General features: G+C 36.8%; 1 protein-coding gene across 2 annotated transcripts in view; it reads left to right on the top strand.

Moving 5' to 3' along the window:
• LRP6 (LDL receptor related protein 6) overlaps positions 1 to 26374 on the top strand; it is a 171972-nt gene extending 145598 nt beyond the window's left edge. Inside the window, exons 18-23 of one of the 2 annotated variants that reach the window (XM_082741051.1) lie at positions 9326 to 9562; positions 10417 to 10527; positions 15799 to 16029; positions 17246 to 17382; positions 18051 to 18148; positions 21166 to 26374. In XM_082741051.1, coding sequence (XP_082597177.1) covers positions 9326 to 9562; positions 10417 to 10527; positions 15799 to 16029; positions 17246 to 17382; positions 18051 to 18148; positions 21166 to 21460 — 1109 coding nt within the window. In that variant the 3' untranslated portion in view covers positions 21461 to 26374. Of the gene's footprint in view, positions 1 to 9325; positions 9563 to 10416; positions 10528 to 15798; positions 16030 to 17245; positions 17383 to 18050; positions 18152 to 21162 lie in introns of both variants that reach the window. The other variant, XM_082741050.1, reaches the window with a different exon arrangement.
• The last annotated feature ends 276 nt before the right edge of the window (positions 26375 to 26650 follow it).

Raw genomic sequence — 26650 nt, 5'->3', positions numbered from 1 at the left:
TGTTTCTCTGAATTGTAGCCCTGTTACCACAGTTTGCCTGATACGCAATTCAGAATGATGTTTTATGTTGTATTAATGAGTCTCTTCCTAGCCCCAGTTAAATTCAAAGTTCTTTAAGAACATGGACCATATATTTTACCTATTTTTATCTCCACTTGATCTGTTATAACGCTGAATACATAATGGGTTCAAATTCCTGTCAAAATACTATCTCAAATACCCCATGCAAACTATTCACCTGTGATTTACAGTATTCTCCATTTTAAAAATAAAAGGTTTGGGGCGCCTGGGTGCTTCATTTTTAAGCATCCAACTCTTGTTTCTGCTCAGGTCATGATCTTGCAGTCATGAGATTGAGCCCCACTTCAGACTCTTTGCTCAGTGTTGAGTCTGCTTTAGATTCTCTCTCCTTCTCTCTCCCACTCTCTCTCTCAAACAAGTAAATAAAATCTTTTAAAAAATGATAAAAGGTTTTCTGATCCATAGTCATGTTAATAAAGTTATATTATCTAGTAAATTTACTAACAGGTTTTTAAATGAAGTCAGCATGGCTGTGCTATAATAGTAGAGGCAGTGGGCTAAAACTAAGGAGACTGCCCTTCTGGTCCTGTCTTTTTTTTTAAATTATCACTTCTTTATAGGAAGCGCTGTGAGCTTGGGCAGACACTTAGCGTCTCTGAGCCTCAGTATCCTCATTTGCAGAAACAAGGAAATTGGGCTTGAATGGGAATTCTCAGAGAACCTCAGCAACTTTTACATTTTAAAAAATTATTGAGGACCCCAAACACCTTTTGTTTGCAGAGGTTATGTTTATCTATATTTAGTGGTTGAAATTAAAACCAAAAACATTGAAAAATTAAAAATAATAATACACCCTTACATGTTCTCAAGTTAAACCTGTTAAAGTTGGCTATGTTTTCTGAAACAAAATAATTTTAGTGAGAAATGCGACATTGTTTTTACATTTTTGTAAATCTCTTCAGTAGTGGCAGGATTCTCATGTCTGCTTCTGCATTCAATCTGTTATAGTATGTGATTTTGGTTGAAATACATAAGGAAATTTAGCCTCAGACAGAAGTGTAATTGGTGAACAGAGCTATAGTAATAGTCTTTTCAAATAATATTGCATATATCTTGAATTCTCTATCAGATATTGCAAGTGGTAGTTTTCTGTAGGTTAAGTTGCTGTATGGAATTTGAAACCATATTAACTTTTTATAATCTCTTATATTAAAAACCATTGATCTGTTTTGTGCTCCGAATGGATATTTTACCCAGGCATGATTTTGTAACTTTACACCATGGTCATTTGGAAATACTAGAATTCCAGTCAGAAATTCCAGATATTCAGATTTTAAACAATATCAAAAATCACGTGTTTATATCACCACCAATCTCATTAGAAAAAACTTTTTTTTAAGTAGGGGGAATCTGTCAAGCTTGCAGTGTTGGATACAGGTTTTCCAAAATTATAATTTCTGATTGAAAGCTCCAGTGTTATAATATGTTGCAAAAGTACAGTGATGTTTGCCATTGTTTTCCTTGAAGTAACAGGCTTGCTAATTCATTTTTATTTAAATTCAATTAATTAACATATAATGTATTCTTAGTTTCAGTGGTAGAGGTCAGTGATCCATCAGTCTTGTATAACACCCAGTGCTCATTATATTACTTGCCCTCCTTAATGTCCATCACCCAGTTACTCCATTCTCCTGCTCCCTCCCTTCCAGCAACCCTCAGGTTGTTTCCTGTGATTAGGAGTCTCTTATGGTTTGTCTCCCTCTCTGATTTCATCTCATTTTATTTTTTCCCTTTATTCCCATATGGTCCTCTGTTTTGTTTCTTAAATTCCACATATGAGTGAGATCATTTGATTATTGTCTTTCTCTGATTGACTTATTTCACTTAGCATAATACCCTCCAGTTCAGTCTACATCATTGCAAATGGCAAGATTTCATTTTTTTGACAGCTGAGTAGTATTTGATAGTATGTATATATACCATATCTTTATTCATCTGTCACTGGGCATATGGGCTCTTTCCATAGTTTGGCTATTGTGGACATTGCTGCTATAAACATTGGGGTGCACGTGTGCCTTTGGATCCCTACATCTGTATCTTTGGGGTAAATACCCAGTAGTGCAATTGTTGGGTCATAGGGTAGCTCTGTTTTCAACTTTCTGATGAACCTCCATACTGCTTTTCAGAGTGACTGCACCAGCTTGCATTCCCATCAACAGTGTAAAAGGGTTCCCCTTTCTCTACATTCTCACCTCTACATCCTCTGTTGTTTCCTGACTTGTTCATTTTAGGTGTTCTGGCTGGTGTGAGGTGGTGTCTCATTGTGATTTTCATTTGTATATTTCCCTGATGCTGAGTGATGTTGAGTACTTTTTCATGTTGGCCATTTGTATGTCTGCGGAGAAATGTCTGTTCATGTCTTCTGCCCATTTCTTGATTGGATTATTTGTTCATTGGGTGTTGGATATGATAAATTCTTTAAATATTTTGGATACTAGGCTTTTATTTGATAAGACATCTGCAAATATATTCTCCCATTCTGTTGGTTGTCTTTTGGTTTTATGAACTCTTTCCGTTGTTGTACAAAAGCTTCTTATCTTGATGAAGTCCCAGTAGTTCATTTTTGCCTTTGTTTCCCTTGCCTTTGGAGATATGTCTAGCAAGAATTTGCTGCAGCCCAGGTCACAGAGGTTGCTATCTGTCTTCTCCTCTAGGATGTTGATAGATTCTTGTCTCATATTTAGGTCTTTCCTCTATTTTGAGTCTATTTTTGTGTAAGGTATAAGGAAATGGTCCAGTTTCATTCTTCAGCATGTGGCTGTCCAATTTTCTGAACACGATTTGTTGAAGAGACCATCTTTTTTCCATGAGATATTCTTTCCTGCTTTGTCAAACATTAGTTGACCATTGAGTTGAGGGTGCATTTCTGGGTTCTGTATTCTGTTACATTGATCTTCACATTTCTTTTTGTGCCAGTGCCACACTGTCTTGATGATTACAAACTTGTAATAGAGCTTTAAGTCTGGAATTGTGATGCCATCCACTTTGGTTTTCTTTTTCAACTTTTCTTTGTCCATTCAGGGTCTTTCCTGGCTCCTTCCAAATTTTAGGATTATTTGTTCCAGCTCTGATGGTATTTTGATAGGGATTGCATTGAATGTGTAGATGGCTATGGGTAGCAGAGACATTTTAACAATATTTGTTTTTCAATTCATGAGAATGGAACATTTTTCCATTTCTTTGTGTCTTCCTCAATTTCTTTTATGAGCATTCTATGGTTTTCTGAGTATAGATCCTTTACCTCTTTGGTTAGACTTATTCCTAGGTATCTTATGGTTTGGGTAGCAGTTGTAAATGGGATCAAGTCCTTAATTTTTCTTTCTTCTGTCTCATTTTTTGCATTGAAATGCAGCTGGTTTCTGTGCATTGATTTAATATCCTGCCACTTTGCTGAATTCTTGTATGAGTTTTAATAGTTTTGGGGTAGAGTCTTTTGGGTTTTCCACATAGAGTATCATGTTATCTGGGGAGAATGAGGGTTTGACTTCTTCTTTGCCAATTCAAATGCCTTTTATTTATTTTTGTTGTCTGATTGCTGAGGCTAGCATAAGTACTATGTTGAACAACAGTGGTGATAGTGGACTTCCCTGCCTTGTTCCTGACCTAAGGGGACAAGCTTTCAGTTTTCCCCATTGAGAATGATACTCACTGTGGGCTTTTGTGTAGGGCTTTTATGATATTGAGGTATGTTCCCTCTGTCCCTACACTGTGAAGAGTTTTAATTAAAAAAGAATGCTGTACTTTTTCAGATGCTTTTTCTGTATCTATTAAAAAATCATACGGTTTTTGTCTTTTCTTTTATTAACATAGTGTTATCACATTGATTGATTTGTGGATGTTGAATCACCCTTGCAGCCCAGGAATAAATCCCACTTGGTCATGGTGAATAATCCTTTTAATTCACTGTTGAATCCTCACCTGGTGTCTTGGTGAGAATTTTTGCGTCCATGTTCAGTAGAGATATTGGTCTGTAACTCTCGCTTTTGGTGGGGTCTTTGTCTGGCTTTGGGATCAAGGCAATGCTGCCCTTATAGAATAGAATGAGGGGATCAAGGCAATGCTGCCCTTATAGAATGAGTTCAGAAGTTTTCCTTCCATTTCTATTTTTTGAAACAGTTTCAGAAGAATAAGTATTAATTCTTGAAATGGTTGGTAGAATTCCCCTGGGAAGCCATCTGGCCCTGGATTCTTGTTTTTCTTTTTTTTTTTTTAAAGAAATTTTTATTGCTGCTTCAATTTACTTCGTGGTTATGTATCTGTTCAGATTTTCTTTTTCTTCCTGTTTCGGTATTGGTAGTTTGTACATCTCTAGGAATGCATCCATTTCTTCCAGATTGCCAATTTGTTGGCATATAATTACTCATAATATGTTCTTAAAATTGTTTGTATTTCTTCAGTGTTGGTTGTGATCTCTCCTCTTGCATTCATGATTTTCTTTATTTGGGTCCCTTCTCTTTTCTTTGTGATAAGTCTGGCCAGGGGTTTATCAATGTTATTAAGTCTTTCAAAGAACCAACTTCTAGTTTCTTTGATCTTTTTGTACTGTTCTTTTGGTTTCTATTTCATTGATTTCTGCTCTAAGCTTTATTATTTCTCTTCTCCTGCTGGGTTTGGACTTAACTTGCGTTCTTTCTCCAGTCCTTTAGGTATGAGGTTATGTTGTGTATTTGAGACCTTTCTTAGGTAAGGCTTACAGTGCTATATATTTCCCTCTTAGGACCGCCTTGGCTGTGTCCCAAAGGTTTTGAACAGTTATGTTTTCATTTTCATTTGTTTCCATGCATTTTTAAAATTCTTCTTTAATTTCCTGGTTGACCCATTCATTCTTTAGTAGGATGCTCTTTAGCCTCCCTATATTTGAGTTCTTTCCAACTTTCCTCTTGTGATGGAGTTCAAGTTTCAAAGCATTGTTGTCCGAAAATATGCAGGGAATGATCCCAGTCTTTTGTTACCAGTTGAGGCCTGATTTGTGACCCAGTACATGATCTGTTCTGGCGAATATTCCATGTGCACCTAAGAAGAATGTGTATTCTTTTGCTTTGAGATAGAATGTTCTTAATATATCTGTGAAGTCTGTCTAGTCCAGTGTGTCATTCAGAGCCCTTGTTTCCTTGTTGATCTTCTGCTTAGACAGTATGTCTGTTGCAGTAAAATGGGGTGTTGATGTCCCCTATTATTATTGATTATTATCAGTGTGTTTCTTTAATTTTATCAATTGGTTTATTTAATTGGCTGCTCCCATGTTAGGGGCATAAATATTTACAATTGTTAGATCTTCTTGTTGGATACACCCTTTAGTTATAATATAGTGTCCCTCCTCATCTCTCATTACTATCTTTGGTTTAAAATCTAATTGTCTGATATAAGGATTGCCACCCAGCTTTCTTTTGATTCCATTAGCATGATAAATGGTTTTCCATCCCCTGAGTTTAAATCTGGAGATGTCTATCGGCTTAAAATGAGTCTCTTGCAGACAGCATATCAGTGGTCTTGCTTTTTTTCCAAACTGATACTCCATATCTTTTGATTGGGGCATTTAGCCCATTTACCATTCAGAGTAACTATTAAAAAATACAAATTTAGTGCCATTGTATTATCTATAAAGTCACTATTTCTTTATATTGTCTCTGTTCCTTTCTGGTCTGTGTTACTTTTGGGCTCTCTCTTCACTTACGGAATCCCTTTCAATATTTCTTGCAGGGGTGGTTTAGTGATCATGAATTCTTTTAGTTTCTGTTTGCCCTGGAAGATTTTTATATCTCTATTTTGAATGACATCCTAGCTGGATAAAGTGTCCTTGGTTGCATATTTTTCCTCATTTTGCACCCTGAATATATCATGCCAGTCTTTTCTGGCCTGCCAGGTCTCCGTGGTTCAGTCTAATGTTTCTACCCTCATAGGTTACAGACCTCTTGTCTGGAGTTGCTTTCAGGATTTTCTCCGTGTCTCTGAAATTTGCAGGTTTCACTTTTATATGTGAGGGTGTTCACCTATTTTTATTCACTTTGAGGGGTGTTCTCTGTGCCTCCTGGACTTGAATGCCTATTTCCTTCCCCAAATCAGGGAAGTTCTCTGGTATAATTTGCTCCCATATACTTACTGCCCCTCTCTTTCCTCTTCATTATTTCTCTTTATGGTATCACTTATCTCTCAAATTCTCCCCTTGTGATCCAGTAATTCCTCCTCTCCCTTTTTTTCAGCTTCTTTATTCTCAATCATTTTGTCTCTATCACTAATTCTTTCTTTTGCCTCATTTCTCCTAGCAGTTAAAGCCTCCATTTTTTTATTGCATCTCACTAATAGCATTTTTTATTTTGACTTGATTAGATTATAATTCTTTTACTTTTCCAGAAAGAGATTCTCTAGTGTCTTCTGTGCTTTTTTCAAACCCAGCAAACATCTTTATAATCATTATTCTGAACTCTAGTTCTGATATCTTACTTAAATCCATACTGATTAGGTCCCTGGCAGTCAGAACTGCCTCTTGTTCTCTTTTTTTGAGGTAAGTTTTTATGTCTTGTCATTCTGTCCAGAGAAGAATAGCTGAATGAGAGAACAGAGTACTAAAATGGCAGCAATGCCAGAGAAATATAGACTAGACAAATCAGAAGAGACCCCAAATAGGAAAAAGACAAAAATTAAAATTAAAAAAATATAGCATATAATCAGACATTTGAACAGAACCGAGCAGTACACTGGATCCTATGTATATTTTGGTCTGTGAGAAAACTGGGTCCCAAAATTGTAAAGAAAGAAAAACTTATATATGTACAAAAATAAAATTAAATACAATTAAAGGATAGAATGTAACTGTAAAAATGAATGCTAAAAGAAAAAAAACAAAAAAACCAAGAAAGATTATAAACAGACAGGTGAACAGAACAGTGCTGAGTGTATTTTGGTTGGTTTGTTAGAAAAAATTACATCTCAAAATTGTAAAGAAAGAAAAACATATATATATATATGTATGTATATACACACACACACACACACACACACACACAAATAAAATTAAATACATTGAAAAGATAGAATGTGATTAGAAAGATACTTTTTAAAAAGACTTTGGCAAAAAAAAAAGTAAAGTAAAAAAAATATATATGATCAGACAGGTAAAGAGAACAGGTTCATACACTAGATTCTGGGTGTGCTCTGGTCTGTTTGTTAGAAGAAACTGCATCCCAAAATTATAAAGAAAGAAAAACTTATATATATACAAAAATTAAAAGGATAGAATTTAACTGTAAAAATGAAAATTTTTAAAGTTGCTAAAATAAGAAATTGGTTGAAAAAGGAAAGACAAAAAAATTAAAATTGAAAGACTAAGGAATCATGGGGGGGGGGGGAAAGCCATGAATTCTATATACTGTTTTCCCCTGGTTCTGTAGTTTTGCATTTGTGTATGATGGTGGATGAACTTGGGCTTAGCTGGATGGATGTTCGTGCTGATCTTTTGGAGGTGGGACCTATTGCATTGATTCTCAAGTGCCTTTGCCCCAGGTGGAATTGCGCTGCCTCTTCGAGGAGGCAGATAAGTAAGTGGCTCCAGATTATCCTCTGTGACTTTTGTTCCCTGAAGGCTTTCCATTCCCTTTAGAGGATGATGGTGAAAATGGTGGCTTCCCAATCTCCAGCCCCTGCACAGAGAGCTGGGGCCCCACTCCTCAGTGTGCCCTCGGGGAAAAGCAGTCGGTCACTTCCATCTCTGACCACTATCTGTGCTCACCCAGCCTGTGACCAAGCATTTCTATCTCAGGCCCACAACCCCATTTCAAGGATCCAACCCCTACAGAATTGTGTGGTGTGCACCTGTGCCACTCTCCCCAGGGGAGAAAGTAGGGTCTTGCCGTGGGTCTGCTGCACTGAGCACCTGCTTGGAGAGCAGTTGCCCCACCGTGCCTGGGTTGGCAGTATATGGCAGCTCCAAGCTGAGAGCCCACTCTTGAGCTCACTGATTGCAGCCACATTCCCTGCTCCAATGCCTGGGAACTTTGCTGGCTCAGGCACCCCTGGTTGTCTTGTGACCCCGAGGATCCCGAGAGCACACTGTCCCACCCAGGTTTCCACCCTGCTTCGCCATCTGGCACCTTTTGATCAGGGACATCTCTCACCAGGGCAGACTTCTAAAAGTTGTGAGATCTGTTGCTCTATCACTTTTGGGTGCTGGCTTTTGGAGGCTCCCTTCCCCCTCAGTTTATCTTCCAATATATGGCCTTAGATTCACTTCTCCACACTTCCTACCTTGCAGAAAGTGGTCACTTTTCTATTTGTAGAGTTGCAGTTATTCGTAGATCTCCAGTTGAGTTCACAGGTGTTCAGAGTGATTTGATAGCTATCTAGCCAAATTCCTAGGACCAGACGAAGCTGAGGTCTACTCCTCCACCACCTTGACTCTCTCCTCGCTAATTCATTTTTTCTTTTTTAACTTCTTGCCAGATACCTAAGTGTAAATAACTATAGTTTATCAGTTTTTTCAATTTAATATACAAATGACATTCCATTTTGGTCTGAGCTTATACCTCACAGTCTCCCATGAGAAACTGTCATACTGAGGTATACAACATGAATTTTTACACATTCTTCCCATTTTCAAACTCTGTTGAAGAGACAGCATGTATTCCAAGAGTTGATTTTAATGTAGTTAATATTTTTACTGATTCATCAAGAACATTTAAATATAAAACTGGCTTTTTTTTTTTTTTTAAACTGTGAGTGTGTGGTTGTATGGAATGCAGTGACTACTAGTAATGGTTTGATACCAGTGCCTTGAGTTTGCTAAGGTGCCAAGACTTTTACCAGTCATTCCTTTTTGATGAGTCAGGGCAAGTGTAGCGAGAAAGGCAAATGGCATCTCAGTATTATTATAAAATGGTTTTGACTTTGTAGATCCCCTATTCCTGGAGCACTCTTTGAGAACCTCAGCACTAGAAAACTAACTTTAAAACATTTGTAGGTTGATGATTTTAGTGATTATTCCTTGGTTATGTGTGAGATTATAATGGATTGCAAATAATCATACTTGAATTATAATATATGAGCAAACTTTCTGTTTTGCAAGTTGGTAAATCTAAATGTAGTAGTGTAAAAATTGTATTTCTCCTCTGGTTAGATGGGTTAGTTTACATATTTTATCTATTAAATGTTTTGCCTATGTTAATTATTAAGAGAGTTTCACTCAAGTATGTTTGTACATTTGTGTGACTGTTGTGTTTTTGTCACTTTTCTCCCCCTTGTTCATTTGAAGAACCCCCAACATGTTCTCCTCAGCAGTTTACTTGTTTCACGGGAGAAATTGACTGTATCCCTGTGGCATGGCGCTGTGATGGGTTTACTGAATGTGAAGACCATAGTGATGAGCTCAACTGTCCTGTATGCTCAGAATCCCAGTTCCAGTGTGCCAGTGGGCAGTGTATTGATGGTGCCCTCCGATGCAATGGAGATGCAAACTGCCAGGATAAATCAGATGAGAAGAACTGTGAAGGTATCCAAAATTCCTGGGGCCTGGTTGTGTCGTCTTTTTTTCCATTAATGTTCAGTTGTTTGAAATTTAGAGTATTGTTTTGGCTTAGTAGATTTGGGGTTTTTTCAAGTGCATTTGACTTTATGTTGTTTAACCTAATAGCATGTTCCAAATTGTTGTTTTACTCCACTTAAACATAAGTTTAAGTGTATGGGGTCTATACACCTTAATAAGCTTTGCAGATTGAGGGATGAGGCACAAAAGTTAGACCTTCAGTATGTAAAAATAGTCCTTGTTTCCAGTGAACTCTGAATTAGTAGCTTTGTTTATTACAATATAAAATAGTTTCATATTTTCCTCTTTGCACCACTAACCTTTAACATGGTAAAAACAAATTCTCTAGAATTGTTTAATGTCTAGAGATGCACATAGAGGGCACCTGGGTATCTCAATAGGTTAAGCTCTGCCTTCTGCTCAGGTCATGATCCCAATATCCTTTGGATCCAGCCCCATGTCGGGCTTCCTGCTTAGCAGGAAGTCTCCTTCTCCCACTGCCCCTCCCCACTGCTCATGTGCACTTTCTCCTCTCAGATAAATAAATAAACCTTAAAAAAAATGCACATATATAGAATTCTTTAATTCTTATCAGAATTATTAGTGAAAGAGGATCCTAATTTCATATAAAGAACAAAATAGGAAATTTCCTGCTGGATTTCTTTTTTTCTACTCTTTTCTCTCTACCAATGGAAATCCCCAGAGAATAGTCTTTAAGTTATATTTTAAAGTCTAATTTGTTTTTCATTTACGCCCAGAAAGTACTTTTTGACTTTACATGCTAGTAAAAATAAGTAAACTATTTACATTTTTTCCCCCAGTGCTTTGTTTAATTGATCAGTTCCGCTGTTCCAACGGTCAGTGCATTGGAAAACATAAGAAATGTGATCATAATGTGGATTGCAGTGACAAGTCAGATGAATTGGATTGTTGTAAGTAGGACTAAAACCTTATATAATGCTCTTACGGGAGAATTTTTAAAATATTTTTTCCTTTTCTTCATAGGTGAGTTTCTCTTATAATTAGTATTTCTTTATTAAGAAACAAGCATTAGGGGTGCCTGGGTGGCTCAGTCAGTTAAGTGTCCAGCTCTTGATTTCAGCTAGGTCATGATCTCAGGGTTAGGAAATCAAGCCCTACATTGGGCTTCCTGCTCAGCTGGGAGTCTGTGTGAGAGTCTCTCCCTCTCCACCTGCTGTGCTCTCTCTTTCTTCCTAAAACAAATAAACAAAAATCTTAAAAAAGAAGAAGAAAAGAAGCATTAATATTAAGTTAATTATTTGTACCAGGATTTTTTTGTTTTGCTTTAATAATTCCTTACAGATAGCAGTTTTCTTTGCACAAATATCTTCACAGAAACATTAAGGAAAACAGAAAGGAATAAATATTATTTTGCCACAACTAAAGTTAGGAAATGCTCAAACCATTTAGATATGTAGAAATCAGTGGTATAAACTTGAGATTCTAAACATTAGCCCATGTTTATCATCTCTCACTTTTTCTTAACATGTTTCTACCAGTTTCTTAATGACTTTAAGAGCTTCCTTAAAATGAAGGCTGAGGATTCATAGGCCAATATATACCCCTATGCCTAAGGACTCTAGCGTACATAACTGATTGTTTCATCAAGGTTCATAACTATTGACAAATGCCCTGACATAAAATATATCCCAAAGTGATAAACTTAGTTCTGAATAGAATTCAGCATAAGGCAGGTCTACCTTGTCAGACTGATTTAATGGAATTTAGGTAGAATTCATTTAAAAACTCTTTATTCGTAATGAAAACTTCAAGCTGATATTTTTACAAAATTCAAATGGGGTCCTTGCTAAGACTTTTAGAACCTATTCATTTATTCAGCAGGCTTTGACTGAATACCTGCCATGTGTTGAGGGTTCCTGTACCAAGTTTCTCAGAGTCCTCTCTGGTTGAGGTAATAGTAAGAATAAAGATTTTAAAGCTAAATGGAGATGGATTTTAATTCTAGCTCCACCTCTTACCAGCAAATTATTTGTTGTTATCTTTAAAATGAAAATAATATTTAGCTTGGTGGCTGTGAGAAAATGAAACAATTCAGTGTGTATAATATCTATGGCCCAGCTCATAGTAGACACTCTTGATAAGGGAATGTAATAAGTGATACTAAGTGTACTATAATAGAGATCTGTGTAAGTAGTAGCATCAAAAAAGAGAGTGGTCCCTTCGACCCCAGCCGCCAGCAACTTCTTCCTAGAAACATCACCAAAGGCAAGGGAAGCAAGGACGAAGATCAAGATCAAAAGATTTTGCACAGCAAAGGAAACCGTCAACGAAACCAAAAGACAACTGACAGAATGGGAGAAGATATTTGCAAACAACGTATCAGATAAAAGGCTAGTATCCAAAATCTATAAAGAACTTATCAAACTCAATACCCAAAGAACAAATAATCCAGTCAAGAAATGGACAGAAGACATGAACAGACATTTCTGCAAAGAAGACATCCAGATGGCCAACAGACACATGAAAAGTGCTCCATATCACTCGGCATCAGAGAAATACAAATCAAAATCACAATGAGATGCCACCTCACGCCAGTCAGGATGGCTAAAATTAACAAGTCAGGAAATGACAGATGCTGGCGAGGATATGGAGAAAGGGGAACCCTCCTACACTGTTGGTGGGAATGCAAGCTGGTGCAACCACTCTGGAAAACAACATGGAGGTTCCTCAAAAAGTTGAAAATAGAGCTACCCTATGAACTGGCAATTGCACTACTGGGTACTTACCCTAAAGATACAAATGTAGTGATCTGAAGAGGCACGTGCACCCGAATGTTTATAGCAGTAATGTCCACAATAGCCAAACTGTGGATAGAACCTAGATGTCCATCAACAGATGAATGGACAAAGAAGATGTGGTGTGTATATATACATGATGGAATACTATGCAGCCATCAAAAGAAATGAAATCTTGCCATTTGCAATGACGTGGATGAAACTAGAGGGTCTTATGCTGAGTGAAATAAGTCAGAGAAAGACAATTATCATATGATCTCCCTGATATGAGGACGTTGAGAGGCAAAGTAGGGGGCTTGGGGAGTTGGGAAGAAAATGAAACAAGATGGGATCGGGAGGGAGACAAACCATAAGAGACTCTTAATCTCACAAAACAAACTGAGGGTTGCTGGGGGGTGGGGTTGGAGGGAGGGGGTGTTTGGGTTATGGACATTGGGGAATGTATGTGTTATGGTGAGTGCTGGGAAGTGTGTAAGCTTGATGATTCACAGACCTGTACCCCTGGGGCTAATAATACATTATATGTTAATTTTTAAAATTTTTTTAAAAGAGAGTGGTCCAATCTTTAGGAATGAAGATGGGGTTCATCAAGGAAGCAACATCTTAGAAAACTGGTACTTAAGATTGGGTCTTGATCAGTGATAGCATTAATTAAACAGATAAATGGAGAGATTGTATTCCAAGCTATCCAAAAACAGAGTGAAACAGGCACCTTTGGGAAACTACATGTAACTGGGATTGCCAGAATACAGGCAATATCTTGAGGAGGGGTATCAGCAAGAGAACATGTAAAAGTGAGATCAGAGAAGACTTGACTTTTCTTTGAAAGAGCCTAGACAGCATCCAGAGTAACAGAGAGCCATTGAGAAGCTTAAGTAAAGGACTGGCATGGCTATGTAATTGTGAAAGCTGTAAAATTAGATGGATTTTAAGTATAAGATTATAGGCAGGGAAATGTTAGGTTGATTGCTTTCACACTTTTTGATCACATCAAGAGGAATACAAAGATATGGGTGTTCACATAAAGAAACAGAAGCGTCATACAGCAGTACTTATTCATATGATATAGAATGTATTCTGAAGTTCTCTGTGTGTGTTTTTTTTTTTTTTTGAAGTCTTCTGTTTTAAAGTGAGGATTGCAACCCACTAATTTTTTTTCATCATCTGTTGGCTTGCAGCCTCTAATTTAAAATACTTAGGAGGCTCTTATAGTTCAGGCAGAAGATGATTCTCTAAATCAAGAGAAGCAGTGGTGGTGGAAAGGAGGGGTTAGATTTTAGAAATAGAATAAAAGAGTTTTTGTAACCATGACAGGTTTAGGTTGACTTACAAGCACCACACTGAGTGACTGGAGTCATTAACAGGAACATATAGCAGAGACTGAAAACTGAAGAATCATTCCATATCTTGGGCTGCAGATATAATATTTGTCTGATATAGGCTTTTTATTACTTTTTAAAATTTAATTTAAATGCCTTTGATTTACCACAGGTGCCATAATTTATTTATGATCTGCTTTACCCTGGAAGCCACAAAACCTGTTGGATATTGGTGAAGATGAATGCAGGGTAGATAGATTGCATTCAAGTTGTCAATGGGATATCCCATTGAAGCTATTTGGGAAGTTGTTGTCAGTTGTATAAGTCTTTAGCTCAAGGGAGAGATTTGGCCTCTTTATTAAAGATAATTGAAGCTGAGACAGTGGATAAACTCTCTTAGAGTCCTTCTTAGTAGAGGAAAATAGCGGGACAGAGACAGAACTCTGGCAAACACCTGCACTTAAGAGATGGAAAAGAAGGAAGCCAACAAATGGAAACAGAAAAAGAATAGTCAGAGGTAATAAAACTAAGAGAGTGGTATTTTGGAAGGATATTTATTTATTACACATTTTTGAGAAGAAAACAAGAGCCATCGGTTTTGAATGGTTGGAGAGATCAGTAAGATGAAGAGTTTAGTGAATGGCAAATAGGAGAATTTTGACTTTTGTCAGACAAGTTTCACTGTGGCCATGAAGATAGAAGCGTGATTTCAGTGAGTTAAGATATGAAGACTAAGAATTGGAGATAGTGAGTATAAACTATCCTTTCTTGCATCTTGGCATTAGAAGGCAATGTCAAGGCACTGGAAAGGGATAAGAAAGATAGATGGCTGCTCACAAGGAGTAGGGGGAATCTGTATGCCAGAGTCCACAGACAAAGTATCTAACTGCCAGCTCCTGCATATTCTGAAACTTAGTGATAGCATTTTCTCTCATTTATTTAATCTAGTGGAGGGCAAATTTAGCTGTGTGGGTGGGAGATTTAAGGTAAGATGAAGCAGAAGAAAGGTTTTTAAGGAATCTGCAAGTGAATGGTCAGCCGGTTAAGCATCTGAGTCTTGATTTTGGCTCAGGTCATGATCTCGGGGTCATGGAATTGAGCCTCTTGTAGGGATCTGTGCTCAGCAAGGAGTCTGCCTTGGATTTTCTCCCACTCCCTCCACCTCTGTCCCTCATCTCTGCTCTCACTCTTGCTCGCTCACTTGCTGTCTCGAAAAAAAAATATATATATATGCGCATATATATATATATATATATATATATATATATACGCACACACGCATGCACACACACGAACGAAAGAGCTGCAGTGTGAGATACGGTCCGACTATTCAGAATGGAACGATTTTCCTTCCAAATAGAGGAGTAATGCTTTAAACTTGAGCCCTTTTACTGTTTACCTTTTCCTGTGATACTGATGCCCCCTGCTTCTAAAGCTTCACATAGCTCATGGATCTGGTAAAGGTGAATGCCATGGGCAGGATCTTCCTCTCATGCTCTCTAGTTCTGGCCTTTGTAAGTACTCAAGTCTTGGAGACCTCAGGCAGTAGATTCACCCTGAAAGCACCAGCATATTGGGTGTAAGAGCTAATGCTCTCTTTAGCTTCTAATCTCCCTTCACCAGGCCTGGATGTTACTTTTCAAACCTAAAATCATGCTCAGAGCTGCTTTTGGCTTCTTCATTATGCCAGGTAAAACATTTGATGACTTTCCTAGGTCCATCCCTTTTGAGCCTAGAAATTTCTCAGAAATTCAAAATAACCATGTTACTTTATGACATACAAAATGAAGTAGAATAAATTTTATCTGTGTGTTTAGAACTTAATGACATTTAAATCTATGATTCACTTTTTTTTCATCAGTTTATAGATATACTTTTCAATGTATTGTTTTATTTCTGTCTTCACTTAAAAATAGTTCATTTTGATTTCTAGTGATACTTAACCTGTATACCCAATGGGGCATGGTGAGTAAGTATTTATAGAAACAAAAAAAATGGTTGTGCGTTGTCTTCACTAGACATTCTACTCAGAAGCCCTCTTTTTAATAACTATCTTGAGTCTACAGTTATTTCTCCTTTATATAACTGTACTGCATACTCATTTTAGATCCAACTGAGGAACCAGCTCCACAGGCCACCAACACCGTTGGTTCAGTTATTGGAGTAATTGTCACCATCTTTGTGTCCGGAACTATATACTTTATCTGCCAGAGAATGTTGTGTCCACGTATGAAGGGAGATGGGGAAACCATGACTAATGACTATGTAGTTCATGGACCAGCTTCTGTGCCCCTTGGTTATGTGCCACATCCAAGTTCTTTGTCAGGATCTCTTCCAGGTGAGTTAAGACTGATCCACTGAGAATCAAGTCTGGGATCCTGGCAGGGTTGCCAACTTCCCATTATGAAACAGGGTATTACCTAGAGTCTGTTTCAAACTAGACTACTTTGGGTTTAAAAAATTTTAAGAACAAATGTTCTCTTTTACTTTTAGCACTCTTTTTATAAAAGGTTATGAAGCAAATATATAATAGTGCCCATTTATACATACCAACTGCTTTTATTGCAGATACAAATACACTGCATTTTTGGATGTCCTCTCCTGAAAGTAAATCACTAGACATTGGGTGGAGAGTCATAAACCACAGGTCCTTTAGGCACACTACCAGGGGACCTCAGTACTACAGAGCCCAGCAACTAAAGGTGGGGGGAAAAAAAGATTAAGATTCCTTTTCAGCAGAGATTTGGAATTAGCTGAGTGATAGTAAGGAGGGATATATTAGGCTATGCCTAAGTAATAGCCAAGTAGCCAGAAATTCAATGTCCTTGGGTAGACCATATTGCCCTAGGGAGGTATGGCTTTCTTTTCAGTGCCTTCTGGTGCCTATAGTGAAAAGAAGTCTTTTTTTAAATGAATATGGAGAAGGAGGTGTCAGGCAAAATCTCTCAGAAAAAAAAAAGAAATTTTTCTGGGTATAAATCTAAGAAAACGGTTAAGATTTTTGAAACTTTTAATGATTTCTTGTTGCTATAACTATTTTCAGTTAGTGAAATATGGAAGTCACTTAAAAAATAATAGAATTTTTTCTTTAGCATCAGTGGTTGTGATTCCAACAACATTTGCATCCAGAAGATGAAGAAGTAATCTGTACTTTGTATTAATGTCTTTAAAACTGGATTAGTTTCCTCCTGAGTAAATCTGTTGTTTAATCTGTCCTGCCCACGCTCCGTAGTCCTTTTCTTCTGCAAATCCTCTAAAGTTGAAAACTTCTTATTTTGAAGAGTTCTGCTTCTGTCCTTGGAGAGAAGGGATGGTGGTATTTACTTGGCCTTGTTCTAGGCCAGCTCTCAGAAGTGTTCACTTCTAGAGAATATTCATTTCTCTTCTCCGTTAAGTATTTTCAATTATTATTAGGAAAAGAGAGCATAAATTGTTTTGAAATCAAACCATTTGGCTATTGGTATTTGTAATCCTAGTATTGAATAAAACCTTTTTGTGGGTGGAAATAATTTTTATAGATCTGATTCATCTTCAGTATTTATCCTTCATTTTAGGAATGTCTCGAGGTAAATCAATGATCAGCTCCCTAAGTATCATGGGGGGCAGCAGTGGACCCCCTTATGACCGAGCTCATGTCACAGGAGCATCATCAAGTAGTTCTTCAAGCACCAAAGGCACTTACTTCCCTGCAGTAAGCAGTCTGTTTTCCTTTGTTTGACTTTAAATGCTAACTTAAATGGGATCCTAGATTTAAATGGGGATACTCAATGGTAATTAAAGTTTGGTACAACTAAAGATGGTAATGTAAAGAGTTTTTTAGTGTAGAATTTAGGCATAGAGGGCTTACCGGTAGGATTTACCACTACCATGCAAGCACCCTTAAATCTAAATCTTTAAGTTACCATGTAGTAACCAGCATGTTTGAAAGCATTAGGCAGTAATTTCATAGTTTGGGTAAAAGTAGAACTACTGAGTAGTATCTCCTGAGAGGGTTAGAATCTACATTCTGTGACCTCTCTAAAAAAGGAAGCATACCTGGTATTTCTCCCAAGTCAGTAATGTTTTTCTAAACATTTATAATTTTAAAAAATCAGAACCCAGCTGTGCTGAACTTAAATCAGTGACTTACAGATTTCCTTATCACATTTCGCTGTGTAGCCGTGATGAAATGGTGTTCTAGGAGTAGAGAGCCCCATTCCTAAGCACTATTGGAGGTCAGTTCTTTGGAAAAGGATTGTGCTGATCCTGTAATGGAAAGGAATACCAAACAGATGAATGAAGAGCATGTAGGAAAGTGTAATGGTCTTTATGTGGCATAGACTCTTATTATTTTAATAACGTAATTATTTTTCTGTTTAGATTTTGAACCCTCCGCCATCCCCAGCCACAGAGCGATCACATTACACTATGGAATTTGGTTATTCTTCGAATAGTCCTTCTACTCATAGGTCCTACAGGTAATGCGTATCTTCCTCTAGTATAATCAAGGTATTTATTAAAAGAAAGAAGGATTCTAGTTGTGGGTTTGATGGAGCCCTACATAAATAGATGATGGTAACTTGAGAGAGAATAGGCATTTTGTCTTGGTAGTGCTAATGTTGCCCCTACCACACATCCTTTTCTTCCAGACATTATATATATATATATATATATTTTTTTTTTTTTTTAAAGATTTTATTTATTTATTTGTCAGAGAGAGAGCGCGAGCGAAAGCGAGCACAGGCAGACAGAGTGGAAGGCAGAGTCAGAGGGAGAAGCAGGCTCCCTGTGGAGCAAGGAGCCCGATGTGGGACTCGATCCCAGGACGCTGGGATCATGACCTGAGCCGAAGGCAGCTGCTCAGCCAACTGAGCCACCCAGGCGTCCCAGACATTATATATTTTTTTAAAGAGAGTCACAAATGCTAGGTTTCAAAGTAATAAAGTAGAGCCCCTAATTTTTTTGGCAAAATTCTAAGGAAAAGTTACCCACCAAAATAACTGATCTCAAAATAGGTGACAGCTCAAGTTAGGTTTGACCAATAGTCTAATTGACATAAGATAGTCTGTTGACATAAGACTGTCTAAAACCCCATCCTTAGACTGTCAATCAAACCTAACTTCAGAGAGTCATGAGAGCTGTAAATAGCAGGGAGAGTAAGCACAGATTTCGAGAGAAATCGAGAGAAGCTGAAATTCAGGCCTTGCTTCACATACTTTATTACAATCGGGAATGAAAAATTTCTCATAAAATTGCTTGGAATAAATCATGACTCACTAAAATGAATGAAATATATTTGTAAGACAGAAAGGGGGAAATTATGCCTCTCTGCTACTGTGTGTCTGTAAAGCATAGTGAGCAGAAGTACTGAGTGTTGTGTTTATTGGCATCCCTGAAGTGCCTGTTATCTTCTAGTTAAGGTGTTTTCCTAGACTTGTAGTCAAATTATCCTGATACAGCCTTACAGATGTAGAGAAGCCAAGCCAATAAGATGTTTATAGCATCTTATTCAGCACTTGCATTTCATTTTATAGATAAGACTGTTTGAGACAGGCTTGATTCTGTCTGATGTTTTTGTGTTTTAAGTGTTGATTTCCTTGCCACTATTTTGTTCTCAAAAGCCAAAATAGGAAGCAGAAACCTGTAAACTGAAAAAAGCAAAATGAAAGACCTTAATTTTTATTTTTAAAAAACTAATTTCTTTGGGGCACCTGGCTGGCTCAGTTGGTAGAGCATCCAATAACTCTTGATCTCAGGGTCATGAGTTCAGGCCCTGCATTGGGCATGGAGCCTACCTTAAAAATAAATAAATAAATAAATAAATATTTATATTGAATAAAATATTGATTAAAATGAACATAATTGCATCAAAAACATTTCTTATTTGGAATTTTTGTCTGGACTGGAATGTAAAAGAATTTTGTTAATTTTATTTCCTTTCTTCTTAGCTGTTTTGTTTTTTTTTTTCTTCCCCATGAAAATGGAAGTGTTGGGCCTTTAAATATTGAGCCAGGAAATTTCACCAGGACTCAATGTATCATTGGACAGAAAGATAAAACCTAAAAAGTACGATGACATCATGTCAATATTGGTAGTGAAAACGCTTGGGAACCTGCTCAGCAGGTCATGTAACTTTTGGTCTTTGGCAGCCATTTCTTTTGAGGCAAACCCTGGGTGACACCAAATGGTGTATATATCTTAGGATAGTATCTTGTGGCAGTCTGTAGCACTGGTCATCTTATGGCTTGTTCCTTCAGTTTTACACATGCTCCTACCCCTCTCTGATAGTCACTTTGTTTGATGACAAAGCGTTTGTAGAAACCTTGATTGGGATAAATATGAAATAAGATCAGCTTTACGATATTTAGAATACAAGTGGTATATGAGGTTACGGATAGAAGTAGAAACGATAGAAAGGCTAGCACTTCTAGCTCTTCTCTTCACTGGTGTGTTCATATCTTCTCAGTTCCTTTTTTATTAGTGAGCCATGCTGTAAACTTGATTAACGGTTGTAGATTATTTGAAAAGGTGGAACAATAAGTATAAGAAATAAATTAGGTCTCTGAAACACATATTGGAAAATACACTGTCCCTACATTATTTAGATATTTAGAATTAATCATTTTGTTGTTAGGACAGTATGCTTGTCTGTATACAGGGGATCAAAACTCTTTCCTCTAAACCATAGCACTTTTTCTTGGCTGATAGTGACAGTAATGGGATGGATATGCCCCTTAGGCTGTCTACCAAAATTCAGCATGGCTTGCACAATATTTGTTTTAAAGAGAGAATGAAGTCTTCAGACATTTTTAGATTATGAAGTTAAATTAAGTTTATTATTAATAAATTAATAAGATTATTAAGTTAAAGAATGTTAAAGGAATACTAACATGATTGAGTAAGATCAAATATGTGAAGACCCATTCTTCTCACAGACTATGGGGCGGCAGAAATTGGTGGGGCACCTGGACGGCTCAGTGGGTTAACCCTCTGCCTTCGGCTCAGGTCATGATCTTAGGGTCTCCAGCCCTGCTGCCCCCTCCCTCTCTGCCTACTTGTGATCTCTGTCTGTCAAATAAATAAAATCTTAAAAAAAAAGAAAAAGAAAAAGAAAAAGAATTGGTGAGGTCAGTCCACTATATAGACTAAATGCAAAACGTATAACAGACTTTCCAGAGATGATAATTAAGTACAGTGAAATGGTTTAACTTAAGGTATAAGAACACATCCAGAGGCTAGGTTGAGTTTACCTCTGTATGACCAACCTATCCATTTTTAAATGCCTCTAGTCACATTTTATTTGCAAATATGAAATGCGTGCTATCTTCCTTTAATTGGTCATTGCAAATTGTCTCTTGGTCTGTACAAATTTAAATTGTAGTAGCGCATTATCTTCAAAGTGAAGTTTACATTTAATAATTCTATATTCTGATAGGGAAAATAGCTTTTCTTTAAAACTAAGTGTCTGCTTCTCTTGATTTTCCTCCTATACCAGCTACAGGCCATACAGTTACCGGCACTTTGCACCCCCTACCACACCCTGCAGCACAGATGTTTGTGACAGTGACTATGCTCCCAGCCGGAGAATGACCTCAGTGGCAACAGCCAAGGGCTACACTAGTGACTTGAACTATGACTCAGAGCCTGTGCCTCCACCTCCCACACCCCGAAGCCAGTACCTATCAGCAGAAGAGAACTATGAAAGCTGCCCACCTTCTCCATACACAGAGAGGAGCTACTCTCATCACCTCTACCCACCGCCGCCCTCTCCCTGTACAGACTCCTCCTGAGGAGGGGCCCTCCTCCTCTGACTGCCTCCAATGCAAAAATGTAAATACAAATTTGGTTGAGATCTGGAGGGGGGGAGGGAGCTATTAGAGAAAGATGAGGCAGACCATGTACAGTTAAAAATTATAAATGGGGTAGGGAATACTGGAGATATTTGTACAGAAGAAAAGGATATTTATATATTTTTCTTAAAACAGCAGATTTGCTGCTTGTGCCATAAAAATTTGTATAAAAAATAAATTTGTACTAAAAGTTTTATTTTTGCAAACTAAATACACAAAGCATGCCTTAAACCCAGTGAAGTGACTGAATACAAAGGAAACAGAAATAATAAAGGCATCACTGACCAGGAATGTCTGGGCTTTATTGATACCAAAAAAAAAAAAAAAGAGAAAGAGAGAGAGAGAGAGGAGAAGAAGAAGAAGAAGAAAAATTCCATCTCAGAGCAGCAAACCACAGATACTTGGAAGTAGCCAAATAGCCTTCATGTTAACTAACATTTGAGGGCCAACAAGTTTAAGAAATCACGAAAGGGAAAAAAAAGGAATTAAAACTAACTTTGGACAAAGGGCTTTGTTTTCTCTAGGAATCCAATTATTTTAGTGAGGAAAATAGGTATTTATAAAAATCCCTTCTGGGTGTTGGTATTTTAGGAGATCAGCTGTCTGGTAAGAAGGTGTGGGGCTCTTTGTGTGTGCAAGTCTTCTGTCCCTACCTTGGAACCCACAACTTCTGGCAAAAGAATTAATTTTTTCACTAGGTGTTTTTTACCTTGCTTCCTCCCCCAGCAGCTTTGTAGGACATTTTGCCAAGATATCACAATTTATTCACAACTTTTTATCTGAGGATTGATTAAATGGAATTTCCTAAATTAAGGTTGCATTTTAATATTTCTACTAGCTCCATTCCTCTGTAGGCTTAGCTCTTCAATTTGACTGCTGTTTTTGCATAATGATCAAAGGTTAGACATATTATTGCTCCTCTTCCAAGATTGTTTTAATGCTCATTAAAATCTCTTTTTACAACACATATAGGCAATGTTTAAGAATTACAAATTTAACCATTATGTTTTTGTTGTAAATTAATCATATATCCTTGCAGTACTTTCAGCACATAATATCACAATATGAAATCGTTTATATATATATGTTTTTTTCCTAGTAAAACATTTAAATATGTTCCGGTTAGAGACAATCTATTTAAAAAGAGAATTTTTTTTGTTATCATTAGATTTTCCCTTTATTAACTGTTTGTGACATTTTCATGTTCTTTAGGTTACTTTTTCTCAGAACAATGTCTACATACATACCTCTTTTAATGTGTGACGTGAGTTTAATATCTTCCTGTTACCCAATGTGAATGTTAAGATTGTTTTCAAATTATCCACAAATTATTCTTATACTCACCTCTTATATATTTTTGTGTGTTCTCTCTTATCCCATTATGGATTAAGATGATTTAACAAATTTATCAATATGGATTAAATGAGAAGGCCAACCTAGTAACTTCTCAGCTGTCAGAACTTGGGTGGAGGGGAATAATGGAAGGCTCGTACATAATCAGCCTGCCCCGCCTGGTCCTTGGGCTGCTGCATCTTTAGCTCTCAAGGGCTGACGAGGGACAGTTCTAGCACTGCTCTGCCACCTTGCCACAAGTCAGTTTCCTGCTTTTTACGTGTTTCCAGCACTTCTCTGCTAAAACTGAAAATGTTTTTAAACTAATGTATTTTTACTTTACCAGATGTCAGTCAATTAGTTACCAAATGATTTTTTTTTTTTTTTTTTTTAATTCTGTCTTGCTGAGGCCTCCTCTCTGGATTTTCGGGCCAAGAGAAAACAATGGAAGAAGAGATTCAGAATTCTGGCAGGGATGAAGTAAACTTTTTAAGCAATTAAAAATACCTAAGGAATCTTTTTGAAGAGGAAAAATATGTGGTTTCAGAATAATGCTTAGATTGTTGGGGACACCTGATAGGAATCAGGTGCACTTGATTTTGCATATAAAGAAATGGTGATCCATCAGTGTCTTGCATTTCAGGCAAACAAGCATTAACTCTTCCTGTTGGTAGACAAAGTGCTCACAGTTTAACAGAATGGACACTGGAGTTGTATTCTGTGACACGGGGCCTTTGATGCTTAAATGAAAATAGAAAGGTTAGCAATAACTGGGTATCAATTAGAATTTGAGAATTCTATATGTTTACATTTTTATTGTGCATCTTTATCCAGTGGGCTTCCCATGTGGAAACTTGCACTATAATGAATTAAGAAGAATACTGCCTTGTTATATCTCAGTCCAAGTGCTTGTACTGCGATGGCAATGGCCTCTTCTTGCAAAATACTGATTTGTGTGCCAATTTGTTTGAAATTATTTGAAGGCAGTTCCGCTTAATCTCAGAATCCTCTTTCTGGGGTATTTGAGATGGATTCTTAATGTTTTGGGGAGGGTACCTTTAAATGTGAGAATTATCAAAATTCAGGAAAGATTGGCCCTCAGATTACATGGACAGTTAAGCATAAGTAAACTCTGTTGATTATTAGACACAAGAGGTTTAATTGGAGAAACTGCAGATAAAAAACCATGAGCACAAATCAGGGGGAAAAGTAGAAAAGGATTTAGAATTTGGTATGTTGCTATATTCATTATCCATGAAGAAAAAAAGAATAAAATGTTGTTAGAGTCATTAAATACTGAAGTATTTAATTTTGAACATATGCCTTATTCTATTTACTGATGTGATTAAAATTATCTGAGAAATGAGCTCTTGCATAGCATACTTTTTATGTACTATGTAGTAGACTAGACTTCCTTGAGGTGGTCTTTTTAACTCTGAACAGTGGCCTAAGGGATTTTGCTGCTTAAATCGAATAATGGCATAGTCACAAGGAAAAAAAACAAAACAGAGTTAAGGGATAGAATTCTCGGTATTAATTTTTCTTTCATGAAATTTTATTATGCCTTTGACGCTGCTGCTATTCTGTAGTAGCTTAGATGTCTGTCTAGCAGGAAATTAGTTATTTTAATATAAAATACTGTATGATACACCATGAGGCGCTATTATGACCCTTGAGAACAGCTATTCTGAAGAGATGATATATATTTAGAAATGAAGACTTTACAGTACATTTCCATCTATAGGCCATTAATTTGGGGGCAGGACTTTTGAGCAGTAAAATTTTAGCATGAATTGATAAATTTGTTCATCATTTTAAAATACTCTAAAGTCAGTAATTGTATAAGGCCAATTCCACCATTTGCATTAGGTAGCCATTAGTTTTGGGGTAAAATCTTTTTGTTTTGCCGTCAAGACCTATTAATGAAGAATACTTCAAGCCGAGTTAGTAGCTGCAGCTTAGCTAGCCTATTGATGAATCTGTGTATGTTTGTGCAACCTGATACCAGCCATCATAATAGACTACTTCTGCTTCTCTGTGATAGTTGTGCTGGTGGAGTCCTGTGCCCAGATTCAATTCCTAGAAATGTTTTTAAAATTGTTTTTTCTCTTGCAGGGGAAACTTGCCACTTTATTGAATTGGCATGCCATAAGAGTTGTGTATTGGTTACCATTACACATCTAACAAAATTGAGAAACAAAGTCTTGGGCTTTTCATACCCCAAGCTTTTAATAAGCTTAAGTCTGTATAATGACATACGTAGTATGTTTGGAGTGTGGCTATGAGTATGTGAATATCAGTTGGCCAACAAATGTTTGGGCATCCACAAATGAGACTATACATGAAGTGTAGACAGGGACTAAGTCATGAGTTTATAATCAAGTGTTGTTTAAAACATGTTCTCAGAATTCTTGAACTCAAATTTAATTTTATTTGATACTCCTCTCTTTATCTGAAGCCTAAAATGAGCCAAGAGAAATAACAGATGATTTTAGAAAGTACTGGTAGCATATGTGTGGTTTCTGACTTCTGGGATGGCATCATTTCATCATAGTCCCAAAATTTGGCTTTTGAAATTTTCAGTTTTAGGGGATAACGTTTTACATTTATAGTTTAAAATTTTTAAATTATGAGCATCATGAATCCATATACTCAGGATATTTCCATTGGACTTGATTCTGCATCTCATTAAACTAAGCCTGCCCCTGAGTAGAAGGGGGTAGTCAGTAGGAATCTTAGATCTTACTGACTACCCTTCTCTCCCTCCTTCAGTCCAGGTAAATTTTACTTGGTTTTCCTTTTTCATAGCACATCCTTAAACTGTTGTTAAGTTTATTGCAGGAAAAAATCTTCATGACTTTACAGATACAACTATAAACTATGTGATTCCTTGTACTCAGAGTATAGACCTAAAGAAAACTAACTTATAGATTTTCACCATTATGTAGGGTTTACCCAGAAGTTTACACCAAAGATTTAGAAACAGTGTGCTTTTGCTTACGCTTAACTGTCCATTTTTTAAAACAAATATAAGCAGTATATATGTATATACCTAAATATGAATATTAAAAGGAAAAGAAAGTGAATAAATCTAATTTTACATGAAATTAAATATCTGGGGTTAGTAGGAAAATTTGAAAAGAGTTAAGAGGATACCAAGAAGCTTAAGCTGGACTAGCCTTATTTGCAAGTGAAGGATCTGGTGCTGCTTTCAGATGTTTATCCTTTGTGTTTTTAAATTTTTTTCTTAAGCTTTAATCTTTGTTATTGTCTTAAAGTCAGCTGGTGTTTCTTGTTCATGGACTTTGGTACGATGGTGCTTTGCAAGGATGTATTTATATTTTAATGGCCAACATTTGGTCAGCCCTTGTCCACTATTCACTTCCCCCTTTTTGTAAAATAAGTGCTTTAATTGTAAACTGTATAAAAATACCTTGTATAAATCCCCTTTTGATTATTACAATAAGCTGAGTTGTAACAAATGAAATGTTGATTTTTATAATAAAACAGTGGAAAATAAAAGTGTCATTTCTTTTTAGCAAGAAATCAAAACAGCTGATTGTGCTTTGCTGTGACTAGTGTTTGGGAGACAACAAAACCCACCTTTATTGTTTACATTTCAAGTAAAATACAACCTTGGAAGAGAGGTTTGAGAAGGCCTGTTGCATACTGCAGTGTTTAGCCATACCTGTGTTGGGAACAGAGAAAAAAGAAAACATTTTGTTCTTCCTGCCCTGGTTTTCATTCAACTCCTGGAAGGAACTCCGCTGTGGATGCTGAATCTCCCTCTTCTCCAAA

This window comes from Mustela nivalis (genome assembly GCF_964662115.1).
Source record: "Mustela nivalis genome assembly, chromosome: 7".
Lineage (NCBI taxonomy): Eukaryota > Metazoa > Chordata > Mammalia > Carnivora > Mustelidae > Mustela > Mustela nivalis.
The sequence above is the reverse complement of the archived record's forward strand: the minus strand, read 5'-3'. Positions and strand labels throughout refer to the sequence as shown.